The 12,946-nt window shown below is 43.6% G+C and overlaps 1 protein-coding gene across 1 annotated transcript; it reads left to right on the top strand.

Moving 5' to 3' along the window:
* The first annotated feature begins 320 nt into the window (after nucleotides 1–320).
* On the top strand, nucleotides 321–12,874 carry KLHL10 (kelch like family member 10). The gene is made up of 5 exons (XM_043904593.1): nucleotides 321–601; nucleotides 9,316–9,805; nucleotides 11,197–11,814; nucleotides 12,098–12,247; nucleotides 12,462–12,874. The coding sequence occupies exons 1-5, from the start codon at nucleotides 408–410 to the stop codon at nucleotides 12,834–12,836; spliced, it is 1,827 nt and encodes a 608-aa protein (XP_043760528.1). The 5' UTR covers nucleotides 321–407; the 3' UTR covers nucleotides 12,837–12,874.
* Nucleotides 12,875–12,946: the final 72 nt, after the last annotated feature.

Raw genomic sequence — 12,946 nt, forward strand, 5'->3', positions numbered from 1 at the left:
GCCGGGCTGTAGAAGAAGGTAGATGGATGCTACAGAGATGCGCAACTGAACACCTGAAGGGGGCCACAGGAGTTAGAGTGAAACAGAACTCTGATGTGGTGGTTGTGGTGGTCACCGGCTCCTGTTCTTCTCGTTGCGGAAGGTGTGGGGTGGTCTTCAACCTGAGTGGTGCCTTGGGGGATGGGAGAAGGAAGAAGGACAGGGACGGGAGAGAGTTCCAGAACCTGAGAACACAATCCTGAGAGTGACCTCACTGCGGCCCCAGGATTCTGGAACTTGGGCTGCCTGATGGGCCCTATATGAAAGATGTAGTAGGGAAAAGGAGCGACAGCTGGCTAAAGGGCCCCCCCCACAATCCTCCCCGACACCCTAGGAGAGCAGCCTCTCTCCGCTGATCCCAGGGTGCCATGGAGATGGAGAGCGCGGCGGCCTCCACACGGTTCCACCAGCCTCACATGGAGAGGAAGATGAGTGCGATGACCTGTGAGATCTTCAACGAGCTTAGGCTAGAGGGCAAGCTCTGCGACGTGGTCATCAAGGTCAATGGCTTTGAGTTCAATGCCCACAAGAACATCCTCTGTAGCTGCAGTTCCTACTTTAGGTATAACAGGGTTGCTGAACTAAGCCAAAGGGGGAACTGGGCTCATTCTGAGACATTTTGGTTCATTTCATGTTTCCCATCCCACAATCTTACCCTATCAAAGCCCTGAGCTCCTGTAGACTGGCTCCTTTGTTTTCTGAAGAGGCCCAATCAGGGTCAGAGCCTCTCTGGTTTTCAACTGAGTTTCAACCAGCTGTTGGTGGGTCAGGTGCTTTTTTTCTTTGATTTGCACCCACACCAACCTTTGGGACAGTTGGACACCTGTACTGGATTTCCTACTTAAACCTAGGTTGCGTGCCACTTCAGCTACCCCTTCAGTCCCTATCTGAGACTGTTTCAGGCAGGGTGATAAATTAACAAGGATAGAGAGGGTGGGAAGAGGGATGAAGGGAAAGAACCCAGGAAATATTTATCAGAAGAAAAAGGAAGTTTGAGCCGAAAGTGTTGTAATCAGGAAGGTAAAGAGCTATCTTGCTTATGAGCTGAAAATATTTGGGTACTCAGTTCCAATGAAGATATGGTAAGTGTGTCCCACCTGTTGCTAAAAATTCTCATTCATGTAAACCTAGAGCAGGGTATGCAAAAAGGTGGTATAGCACATATTTTAAGTGGATTTTTGCAGGCCACACAGTCTTTGTCACAACTACTCCACTCTGCTTTCAGTGCGAAAGCAGCCATGTTTTGTTGTTGTTCAGTTGCCCAGTTGTGTCTGACTCTTCATGACGCCATGGACTGCAGCACGCCAGGCCTCCCTGTCCCTCACCATCTCCCAGAGTATGCCCAAGTTCATGTGCATTGTATTGGTGATGTCATACAGCCATCTCATCCTCTGATGCCCTCTTTTCCTTCTGCCCTCAATCTTTCCCAGCATCAGGGTCTTTTCCAATGAGTCGGCTGTTTGCATCAGGTGACCAAAATATTGGAGCTTCAGTTTCAGCATAAGTCCTTCCAATGAGTATTCAGGGTTGATTTCCTTTAAGATTGACTTGCTGTCCAAGGGGCTCTCAAGAGTCTTCTCCAGCACCACAGTTCAAAGACAACAATTCTTCGGCGCTCTGCCTTCTTTATGGTCCAGCTCTCACAACCATACATGATTACTGGAAAGACCATAGCCGTGACTATACAGACCTTTGTTGGCAAAGCAATGTCTTTGCTTTTCAACACACTAAATTTGTCACAGCTTTCCTGCCAAAAAGCAATTGTCTTCTAATTTCATGGCTGCAGTCACCATCCACAGTGATTTTAGAGCCCAAGAAGAGGAAATCTGTCACTGCTTCTACCTTTTCCCCTTCTATTTGCCATGAAGTGATGGGGCTGGATGCCATAATCTTAGTTTTTTTAATATTTAGTTTTAAGCCGGCTTTTTTTACTCTCCCCCTTTATCCCCATCAAGAGGTTCTTTAGTTCCTATTCACTTTCTGCCATTAGAGTGTTATCATCCACATATCTGGGGTTGTTGATGTTTCTCCTGTCAATCTTGATTCTAGCTTGTAACTCATCCAGCCTGACATTTCTCAAGATGTGCTCAGCATGTAAGTTAAATTAACAGGGTGACAGCAAACAGCTTTATCATACTCCTTCCTCAATCCTGAATCACACAGGGTTCTAACTGTTGCTTCTTGACCCACATACAGGTTTCTCAGGGGACAGGTAAGATGGTCTGGTATCCCCATCTCTTTGAGAGTTTTCCACAGTTTGTTATGATCCACACAGTCAAAGGCTTTAGTGTGGTCAATGAAACAGAGGTAGATGTTTTTCTGGAATTCCCTTGCTTTTTCTGTGATCCAGTGAATGTTGGCAATTTGATTTCTTGTTCCTCTGCCTTTTCTAAACCCAACTTGGACATCTGAAAGTTCTCGGTTCATGTAATGCTGAAGTCTAGCATGCAGGATTTTGAGCATAACCTTACTAGCACGAGAGATGAGTACAATTGTCTGGTGGTTTGAACATTCTTTAGTACTGCCCTTCTTGGGAATTGGGATGAGGATTGACCTTTTCCAGTGCCGCGGCCATTAGTGGGTTTTCCAGATTTGCTGGCAAATTGAGTACAGAACTTACATAGCATCATCTTTTAGGATTTTAAATAGATCTACTGGAATTCCATCACATTGACTAACTTTATTTTTAATAATTTATATTTTTATTTTTGACTTTGCTGGGTTTTCATTGAGGCGTGCAGGCTATCTCTAGTTGTGGAGAGTGGGGGCTACACTCTAGTTGCAGTTCACAAGCTTCTCATTGCAGAGCTCAGGCTCCGTAGCTATGGCACACAGGCTTAATTACTCTGCAATATGTGGAATCTTCCTGGACCAGTGACTGAACCTGTGTCCCCTGCATTGGCAAGCAGATTCTTAACCTCTGGACCACCAGGGAAGTCCCACTAGCTTTACTGACAGCACTGCTTTCTAAGGTCCACTTGACTTCACCCTCCAGAATGTCTGACTCTGGATGCCTTTTTGGGGACTCGCATAACTCAGTGAAGCTATGAGTCATGCCGTGTAGGGCCATCTGAGATGTGTAGGGTCACAGTGGAGTGTTCTGACTAAACAAGGGACTGGCAAACCACCCCAGTATACTTGCCATGAGAACCCCATGAAATGTATAAAAAGGCAAAAAGATACAACACCGAAAGATGAGTCCCCAGGTCGGAAAGTGTCCAATATGCTACTGGGAAGAGTGAAGGACAACTACTAATAGCCCCAGAAAGAATGAACCAGCTGGGCCAAAGTGGAAATGACACTCAGTTATGGATGTGTTTGGTGATGAAAGTAAAACCCAATGCTGCAAAGAACAATATTGCATAGGAACCTGGAATGTTAGGTCCATAAATCAAGGTAAATTGGACATGGTCAAACAAGAGATGGTAAGAATAAACATCGATATTTTAGGAATCAGTGGACTAAAATATACAGAAATGGGCGAATTTAATTTCAGTTCCATTCAGTCACTCAGTCGTGTCCAACTCTTTGTGACTCCATGGACTTTAGCACACCAGGCTTCCCTGTCTATCACCAGCTCCCAGAGCTTGCTCAAACTCATGTCCATCAAGTTGGTGATGCCATCCAACCATCTCATCCTCTGTCGTCCCTTTCTCCTCCTGCCTTCAGTCTTTCCCAGCATCAGGGTCTTTTCCAATGAATCAGTTCTTTGCAACAGGTGGCGAAAGTATTGGAGTTTCAGCTTCAGCATCAGTCCTTCCAGTGAATATTCAGGACTTCTTTTAGGATTGACTGGTTTGATTTCCTTGCTGACCAACACACTCTCAAGAGTCTTCTCCAATGCCACAGTTCAAAAGCATCAATTCTTTGGCGCTCAGCTTTCTTTATAGTCCAACTCTCACATCCATACATGACTACTGGAAAAACCATAGCTTTGAATAGATGGACCTTTGTTGGCAAAGTAATGTCTCTGCTTTTCAATATGCTGTCTAGATGGTCATAGCTTTCCTTCCGAGGAGCAAACGTCTTTTAATTTCATGGCTGCAGTCATTGTCTGCAGTGATTTTGGAGCCCAAGAAAATAAAGTCTGTCACTGTTTCCATTGTTTCCCCATCTATTTGCCATGAAGTGATGGGACCAGATGCTATGATCTTAGTTTTTTGAACATTGAGTTTTAAGCCAGGTTTTTCACTCTCCTCTTTCACCTTCATCAAGAGGCTCTTTAGTTCTTCTTTGCTTTCTGCTATAAGGGTGGTGTCATCCACATATCTGAGGTTATTGATATTTCTCCTGGCAATCTTGATGCCAGCTTGTGCTTCATCCAGCCCGGCATTTCACATGCTGTACTCTGCATATACGTTAAATAAGCAGGGCATCCTTGACGTACTCCTTTCCCAATATGGAACCAGTCCATTGTTCCATGTCCAGTTCTAACTGTTGCTTCTTGACCTGCATACAGATTTCTCAGGAGGCAGGTAAGGTTGGTCTTGTATTCCCATCTTTTGAAGAATTTTCCACAGTTTGTTGTGATCCACACAGTCAAAGGCTTTGGCATAGTCAATAAAACAGAAGTAGATGTTTTTCTGGAACTCTCTGGCTTTTTCGATGATCCAACATATTGGCAATTTGATCTCTGGTTCCTCTGCCTTTTCTAAATCCAGGTTGAACATCTGAAGTTCTCAGTTCACATACTGTTGAAGCCTGGCTTGGAGAATTTTGAGCATTACTTTGCTAGCATGTGAGATGAGTGCAATTGTGCGGTAGTTTGAACATTCTTTGGCATTGCCTTTGAGATTGGAATGAAAATTGACCTTTTCCAGTCCTGTGGCCACTGCTGAGTTTTCCAAATTTGCTGGCATATTGAGTACAGCACTTTCACAGCATCATCTTTTAGGATTTGAAATAGCTCAACTGGAATTCCATTACCTCCACTAGCTTTTGTTCGTAGTGATGCTTCCTAAGGCCGACTTGATTTCACATTTCAGGATATCTGGCTCTAGGTGAGTGATCACACCATTGTGGTTATCTGGGTCATTAACATCTTTTTTGTATAGTTCTTCTGTGTATACTTGCCACCTTTTCTTAATAACTTCTGCTGTGAGGTCGATACCATTTCTGTCCTTTATTGTGCCCACCTTTGCATGAAATGTTCCCTTGGTATCTCTAATTTCCTTGAAGAGATCGCTAGTCTTTCCCATTCTGTTGTTTTCCTCTGTTTCTTCACATTGATCACTGAGGAAGGTTTTCTTATCTCTCCTTGTTATTCTTTGGAACTCTGCATTCAGATGGGTATATATTTCCTCTTCTCCTTTGCCTTTCACTTCTCTTCTTGTTTAATCTATTTGTAAGGCCTCCTCAGACAACCATTTTGCGTTTTTGCATTTATTTTTCTTGGAGACGGTCTTGATCACTGTCCCCTGTACAATGTCACCAACTTCCATCCATAGTTCTTCAGCCACTCTATCAGATCTAATCCCTCGAATCTACTTGTTACTTCCACTGTATAATCATAAGGGATTTGATTTAGGTCACACCTGAATGACTTAGTGGTTTTCCCTACTTTCTTCAATTTAAGTCTGAATTTTGCAATAAGGTGTTCATGATCTGAGCCACAGTCAGCTCCCAGTCTTATTTTTGCTGATTGTATAGAGCTTCTCCATCTTTGGCTGCAAAGAATATAATCAGTCTGATTTTGGTAGTGACCAACTAGTGATGTTCATGTGTAGAGCCTTCTCTTGTATTGTTGGAAGAGGCCATTTGCAATGACCAGTGCATTCTCTTGGCAAAACTCTGTTAGCATTTGCCCTGCTTCATTCTGTACTCCAAGGCCAAATTTGCCTGTTACTCCAGGTATCTCTTTTTTTTTTTTTTCCAGGTATCTCTTGACTTGCTACTTTTGCATTCCAGTCCCCTGTGATGAAAAGGACATCTTTTCTTGGCATTAGTTCTAGACGGTCTTGTAGATCTTCATAGAACCATTCAACTTCACCTTCTTCAGCATTAGTGTTTGGGGCATAGACTTGGATTACTGTGATATTGAATGGTTTGCCTTGAAAACGAACAGAGATCATTCTGTAATTTTTGAGACTGCACCCAAGTACTGCATTTCAGACTCTTTTGTGGGCTATGAGGGCTACTCTATTTCTCCTAAGGGATTCTTGCCCACAATAGTAGATATAATGGTCATCTAAATTAAATTCGCCCATTCCAGTCCATTTTAGTTTCCTGATTCCTAAAATGTCAATGTTCACTCTTGCCATCTCCTATTTGACCACTTCTAATTTATCTTGATTCATGGGCCTAACATTCCAGGTTCCTATGCAATATTGTTCTTTACAGCATCAGACTTTACTTCCATCAGCAGTCATTTAATTTAGTTGACCATTATATCTAGTACTGCAGGCAAGAATCCGACAGAATAAATGGAGTAGCCCTCATAGTCAACAAAAGAGTGTGAAATGCAGTACTTGGATATTACATCAAAAAGGACAGAATGATCTTGGTTCGTTTTCAAGGCAAACCATTCAACATCTCAGTAATTCAAGTCTATGCCCCAACCACTGATGCCAAAGAAGCTGAAGTTGATCACTTCTGTGAAGATGTAGAAGACCTCCTAGAACTAACACCAAAAAAAGATGTTCTATTCATCACTGGGGATTGGAATGCAAAAGTAGGAATTCAAGAAAACCTAACAGGCAAGTAACAGGCAAGTTTGACCTTGGATTACAAAATGAAGCAGGGCAAAGACTAACAGAATTCTGCCAAGAGAATGCACTGGTCATAGAAAACACCCTTTTTCAACAACACAAGAGACACCTTTACACATGGACATCACCAAATGGTCAATATTGAAATCAAATTGATTACATTCTTTGTAGTCAAAGACAGAGAAGCTGTATACAGTCAGCAAAAACAAGACTAGGAAATGACTGTCACTCAGACCATCAGCTTCTCTTAACAAAATTCAGTCTTAAACTAAAGAAAGCGGGGAAAACCACTAGGCCAGCCAGGTACAACTTGAATCAAATCCCCTATGAATATGCATTGGAGATGATGAATAGATTCAAGGGATTAGATCTAGTAAACAGTGTGCCTGAAGAAGTATGGACAGAGGTCTGTAATACTGTACAGGAAGCAGCAAACAAAACCATCCCAAAGAAAAGCAAGAAGGCAAAGTGTTTACCTGAGGAGGCTTCACAAATAGCTGCAGAAAGAAGAGAAGAGAAAAAGCAAGAGAGGAAGGGAAAGGTACACCCAACTAACCACAGAGTTTCAGAATAGCAAGGAGAGACAAGAAGGCCTTCTTCAATGAACAATGCAAAGATATAGAGAAAAACAACAGAAGGGGAAAGACTAGAGATCTCTTTAGGAAAATTGGAAATACCAAGGGAACATTTCATCCAAAGATGGGCACAATAAAGGATAGAGACAGTAGAGACCTAGTAGAAGCAGAAGAGATCAAGAAAAAATGGAAAATAGCCATGGACAATTCTAACTGAAAAGACATGACTGTGTTCCAATAAAATTATTTGATTATTAAAATTTGAATTTATTATAATTTCCAGGTGTCACAATATTTTTCCCAATTTAAAAATGTAAAAGAAAAAAAAATGTAAAAGATTCTTAACTCTTGGGCAGGACAAAAATAGAGGAGATGGGTTGAATTTGGCCCAGAAGCTATAGGTTTGCAGACTTCTTTGACAGAGAATTTGATCTCTGAGTCCATATTTCCTTAAACTTCCTAGAAAAAGGATGCAAAAATATATTAGAGCAGGGCCTTCTGCAACACCTAGAAAAGTACCTAGCTATTTAGAAGGTACCCAATAAATAATTGTGGAATAGTGGTCATTTATTCATTCAATAATTTCTTATTGAGTGCCCATTTTGTGACAGGTACTAGAAACAAAACAACACATAAATATTCCTGTTCTCATTAAATTTACCTTCAAATAGGGGGAATAGGCATTTAATAAAATATATATCAGATCATAATTGCTAGGGGAAAAGAAGATAGGGAGTGGCTGGTAGTCATTTTAAATAGGATTACCACTTTGCTGACAAAGTGACATTTGAGGAAAGACTTCCAGGGGGTGACGTCTTGGAAAATAACAGAAATCTGGGGGCGCGTGGGGAGCCTTCCAGGCCGAGTAGAAAGCAAAGTGCAAAGGGCCCAAGATGGAAGCATCTCTGGTGTATTCAAGGAAAGCAAGGCCAGCAGGGCTGGAATAAGGTGAGAAGGAAGGCGAGAGGAAATATGATTAGAGAGGTATTCATGGTCCAGATCTCAGGGGTCTTTTGTAGTCCCTGATAAGGATTTCGTATTTTACTCTGTAAATAACAAGGGAAGCAAGTGGAAGTTTCTGAGTGGAAGAGGAGCATAAACTCATAAGGATCACTTTGGGGGCTGGGATAAGACTGTAAACTCTGGAGATGTCGAGGGCAGAAGCAGAGATCAGTTAGGGCAGGGGTCCCCAACCTCCAGGTCATGGACTGATACCAGCCTATTAGGAACCAGGCTGCACAGCAGGAGGTGAGTGGCGAGCAGGTGAAGCTTCACCTGTATTTACAGCCGATCCCCATCACTCTCATGACTGCCCGAGCTCCACGTCCTGTGAGATAAGTGGCAGCATTAGATTCTCACAGGAGCGTGAACCCTACTGTGAACTGTGCATTCGAGGGATCTAGGTTGCAGGGTCCTTATGAGAATCATCCTGAAACCATTCCCATCTCCCAGTCCATGGAAAAATTGTTTTCCACAAAACTGGTACATGGTGCCAAAAAGGTTGAGGACTGCCGGGTTAGGGGGTTTATTCGCAGTAATCGAGGCAAGAGATGGTGGTGGCTTAGACTAAGAAGACAGCAAGAGGAGTGGTGCAAAGTGATCAGATTCTGGATATGAATAATACTTGTTTTAAAAGTGTATTTGCTCAAGTTTAATTTCTTTAATTGAGGTAGAGAATGGGCTGAGACAGAAAAGAGCTGGGTCGTACTACCAGCTGTAGGTCTCAATTTCTCCATCCCTAAAATGGGGAAAAGGGCTGCTGATCATGAAAATAGGAATAAAAGTGACCAAAGATCTTGGAAAGGTTCTTTTGCCCACTATGTAAAGCCTACTCTCCTCCCTCTCACCTCACACCAATGTATTTCCAATATACTTACTGTGCGCTATTTAGAAAATGTCCAAGCTCTCCACAAGAAAAGGTTGGGGGGCAGGGGAAACATGGCAGATGGGAGAGAAATATTTCAGTGACTGCTAGTTTTTTGTCTCTCTTCCAGAGCTTTGTTTACAAGTGGCTGGAACAACACTGAAAAGAAGGTATACAACATCCCTGGCATTTCCCCTGACATGATGAAGCTGATTATCGAATATGCATACACCCGGACGGTCCCCATCACACCAGATAACGTGGAGAAACTCTTGGCTGCTGCAGACCAATTTAACATCATGGGTATTGTCAGGGGTTGCTGTGAGTTCCTCAAGTCGGAGCTGTGTTTGGATAACTGTATCGGCATCTGCAAGTTCACAGACTACTACTACTGCCCTGAGCTGAGGCAGAAGGCCTACATGTTCATACTGCACAACTTTGAGGAGATGGTGAAAGTCTCAGCAGAGTTTTTAGAGCTCTCAGTCACTGAACTTAAGGATATCATTGAGAAAGATGAGCTCAACGTCAAACAAGAAGATGCTGTATTTGAGGCCATTTTAAAATGGATTTCTCATGACCCCCAAAATAGGAAGCAGCATATTTCAGTTTTGCTTCCCAAGGTCATTTAGTTATTTTTTGTGGGATGCTTTAATTGTTCACTCTTTTTTCTGGCTGAGCCATGTGACTTGTGGGATCTTAGTTCCACGAAGTGAAGTGAGTCCCTCAGTTGTGTCCGACTCTTTGCGACCTCATGGACTATACAGTTCATGGAATTCTCCAGGCCAGAATACTGGAGTGGGGTGCTGTTCCCTTCCCCAGGGGATCTTCCCAACCCAGGGATCAAACCCTGGTTTCTCACATTGCAGGCGGATTCTTTACCAGCTGAGCCACAAGGGAAGCCCAAGAATACTGGAGTGGGTAGCCTGTCCCTTCTCCAGTGGATCTTCCCAACCCAGGAATCAAACAGGGGTCTCCTGCATGGCAGGTGGATTCTTTACCAACTGAGTCAGTTCCATGCCCAGGGATCAAAGCCATGCCCCTAGCATGGAAGTTCACTTGGAGTCCTAACCACTGGACCACCAGGGAATTCCCTTAATTGCTCACTTTTGATTCATTAATCCCAGAGGGATTGTCCCAAGAACTACACTCCGATGTTTGACAGATGCCAGAGTTATATTTGTATATATACTTATATGTAATATATATATATATAAATATATACTTATATATGTGGGCTTCTCAGGTGAGACTAGTGGTAAAGAACCTGCCTGCCAATGCAGGAGATGTAAGAGACTTGGGTTTGATCCCTGGGTCGGGAAGATCTCTTGGATGAGGGCATGGCAACCCACTCCAATATACTTGCCTGGACAATCCCATGGACAGAGGAGCCTGGTGGGCTCCGGTCCAAAGGGTCACAAAGAGTTGGACACAACTGAAACGATTTAGCAGGCAGTCACTTATAGATGCACACATGTAGAAGGCACCCCCTGCCATTCTCTGGAATTTTGAAGCTTTCTTCACCCCTAGCATGGCTAGTTCCTTCTGCCCCAGTTATTTTCTCTTTGACCAAAATTCTGATATTGGGGGAAGGAGAAGGCAGGTCTTCAAAAGAATTCTAAAAGGTCTTCCTTTCACCTCTTTGCTTCTGTGAGTTTCCCCAACCAAAACAGGAGCTGGACTAGAAACCAGATCATGAGCATTGCACTCAATTGTAGCCATCTGGTGCTAATTCATGTTACTTTATATAGAGAGACATAGATATCCAATCACTCAACAATGACCACAACTTTTTCTGGTCTAAAAGTCCTGTCCAGGGGCCAAGGAATGGACTAGCCCTGTGACCACTTGAGGTGGCTTCTATCTCACTCATTCTCAGCATCCAAATATAAGTTACAAAAATAAAACATGACCCTAGTGCATTCAGTGGAGGCTGTGAAGTTGTGGGCTTAAGGACATGGGTTTTTTCAGACACCTCACCTCATCTGAATGACTTTCTGTATTTCCTTCTTAGGTTCGCCTGGCCTTAATGCACGCTGAATATTTCATGAACAATGTTAAAATGAATGACTATGTCAAGGACAGTGAGGAATGCAAGCCAGTCATCATAAATGCCCTGAAGGCCATGTATGACCTAAATATGAATGGCCCTTCTAATTCTGATTTCACCAACCCACTCACCAGGCCCCGCCTGCCCTATGCCATCCTATTTGCAATTGGTGGCTGGAGTGGTGGGAGCCCCACCAATGCCATTGAGGCATATGATGCTCGGGCAGACAGATGGGTGAATGTCACTTGTGAGGAAGAGAGTCCTCGTGCCTACCATGGGGCAGCCTATTTGAAAGGCTATGTTTATATCATTGGGGGGTTCGACAGTGTGGACTATTTCAATAGTGTTAAGCGTTTTGACCCAGTCAAGAAAACCTGGCACCAGGTGGCCCCAATGCACTCCAGGCGTTGCTACGTCAGTGTGACAGTCCTCAGCAATTTTATTTACGCCATGGGAGGCTTTGATGGCTACGTGCGTCTCAACACTGCTGAACGTTATGAGCCAGAGACCAACCAGTGGACACTCATTGCCCCCATGCATGAGCAGAGGAGTGATGCGAGTGCCACAACACTCTATGGAAAGGTGAGACCCCCGGGGAAGGCGGAAATAACGCTTTGTTTTTTGAGGTGGTTGGAAAAGAGAAGTGGCGGTATTCACCTTGCAATACTAACCTCTTCATCCAATGACTGTGGCCCTTTGTAACTATCTTTTACTTATTAAAAAGCAATGTGTGCACGTGTGGAAAAAACTCAGACTGCAGACTGGCATCTGAAGTATCCTCGGCCCCCAGCCACCATCACATACACCCTCTTTCTACTCCCCAGAAGTTAACAATTTTACTCATCTTGGAACTCTCTTCACACAGGTCTACATATGTGGTGGGTTTAATGGAAACGAATGCCTGTTTACAGCAGAAGTGTACAATGCTGAGAGTAATCAGTGGACAGTCATAGCACCCATGAGAAGCAGGAGGAGTGGGATAGGTGTAATTGCTTATGGAGAACACGTATATGCGGTGAGTTTCTTTCATACAACAAAATTGATAGCCTAGGTTTTCTCTTAGCAAATAGGTTTACACTACCAGTGGGAAGCATTTGAAAGCTTTTTATCCATAGAAGACAGTGGAAGAGGGAGGTATGAAAATCACAGGTCCCTACAAGGAGGGAGGGGATCCTCAGTGAACAGAAGCCATGGTTAACAGCCAGTCGTGTTTCCTCTGCTGTCCACAGGTAGGCGGCTTTGACGGAGCTAATCGACTTAGGAGTGCAGAAGCCTACAGCCCAGTGGCTAACACTTGGCGCACGATCCCCACTATGTTTAATCCTCGTAGCAATTTTGGCATCGAGGTGGTAGACGACCTCTTGTTTGTGGTGGGTGGCTTTAATGGCTTTACCACCACCTTTAATGTCGAGTGCTATGACGAGAAGACTGACGAGTGGTATGATGCTCACGACATGAGCATATACCGCAGTGCTCTGAGCTGCTGTGTGGTACCAGGGCTGGCCAACGTTGGGGAATACGCAGCTAGACGGGACAACTTCACGGGGCTAGCACTGCGAGACGAAGTAAAGTACTCTGCCTCGACAAGTACCCTACCTGTATGAGCCTCTTCATATTAGCTAATAAAGAGTCTAAGCAATAAGAATTAATTCTTTTTTTAAATAAATGCAGTGTTTAAACTTGTAAGAGTACTGGAAAATGTTCAACTTAAGGG

This window comes from Cervus elaphus, chromosome 5 (genome assembly GCF_910594005.1).
Source record: "Cervus elaphus chromosome 5, mCerEla1.1, whole genome shotgun sequence".
Classification (NCBI taxonomy): domain Eukaryota; kingdom Metazoa; phylum Chordata; class Mammalia; order Artiodactyla; family Cervidae; genus Cervus; species Cervus elaphus.

What these genes read in the sequence shown, in the direction of transcription:
- KLHL10 (XM_043904593.1), top strand. Translation starts at nt 408, where the DNA reads ATGGAGATGGAGAGCGCGGCGGCCTCCACACGGTTCCACCAGCCTCAC. An exon ending in CCACAACACTCTATGGAAAG is followed by an intron (nt 11,815 to 12,097) that starts GTGAGACCCCCG and finishes CTCTTCACACAG; the next exon opens with GTCTACATATGTGGTGGGTT. An exon ending in ATGGAGAACACGTATATGCG is followed by an intron (nt 12,248 to 12,461) that starts GTGAGTTTCTTT and finishes TGCTGTCCACAG; the next exon opens with GTAGGCGGCTTTGACGGAGC.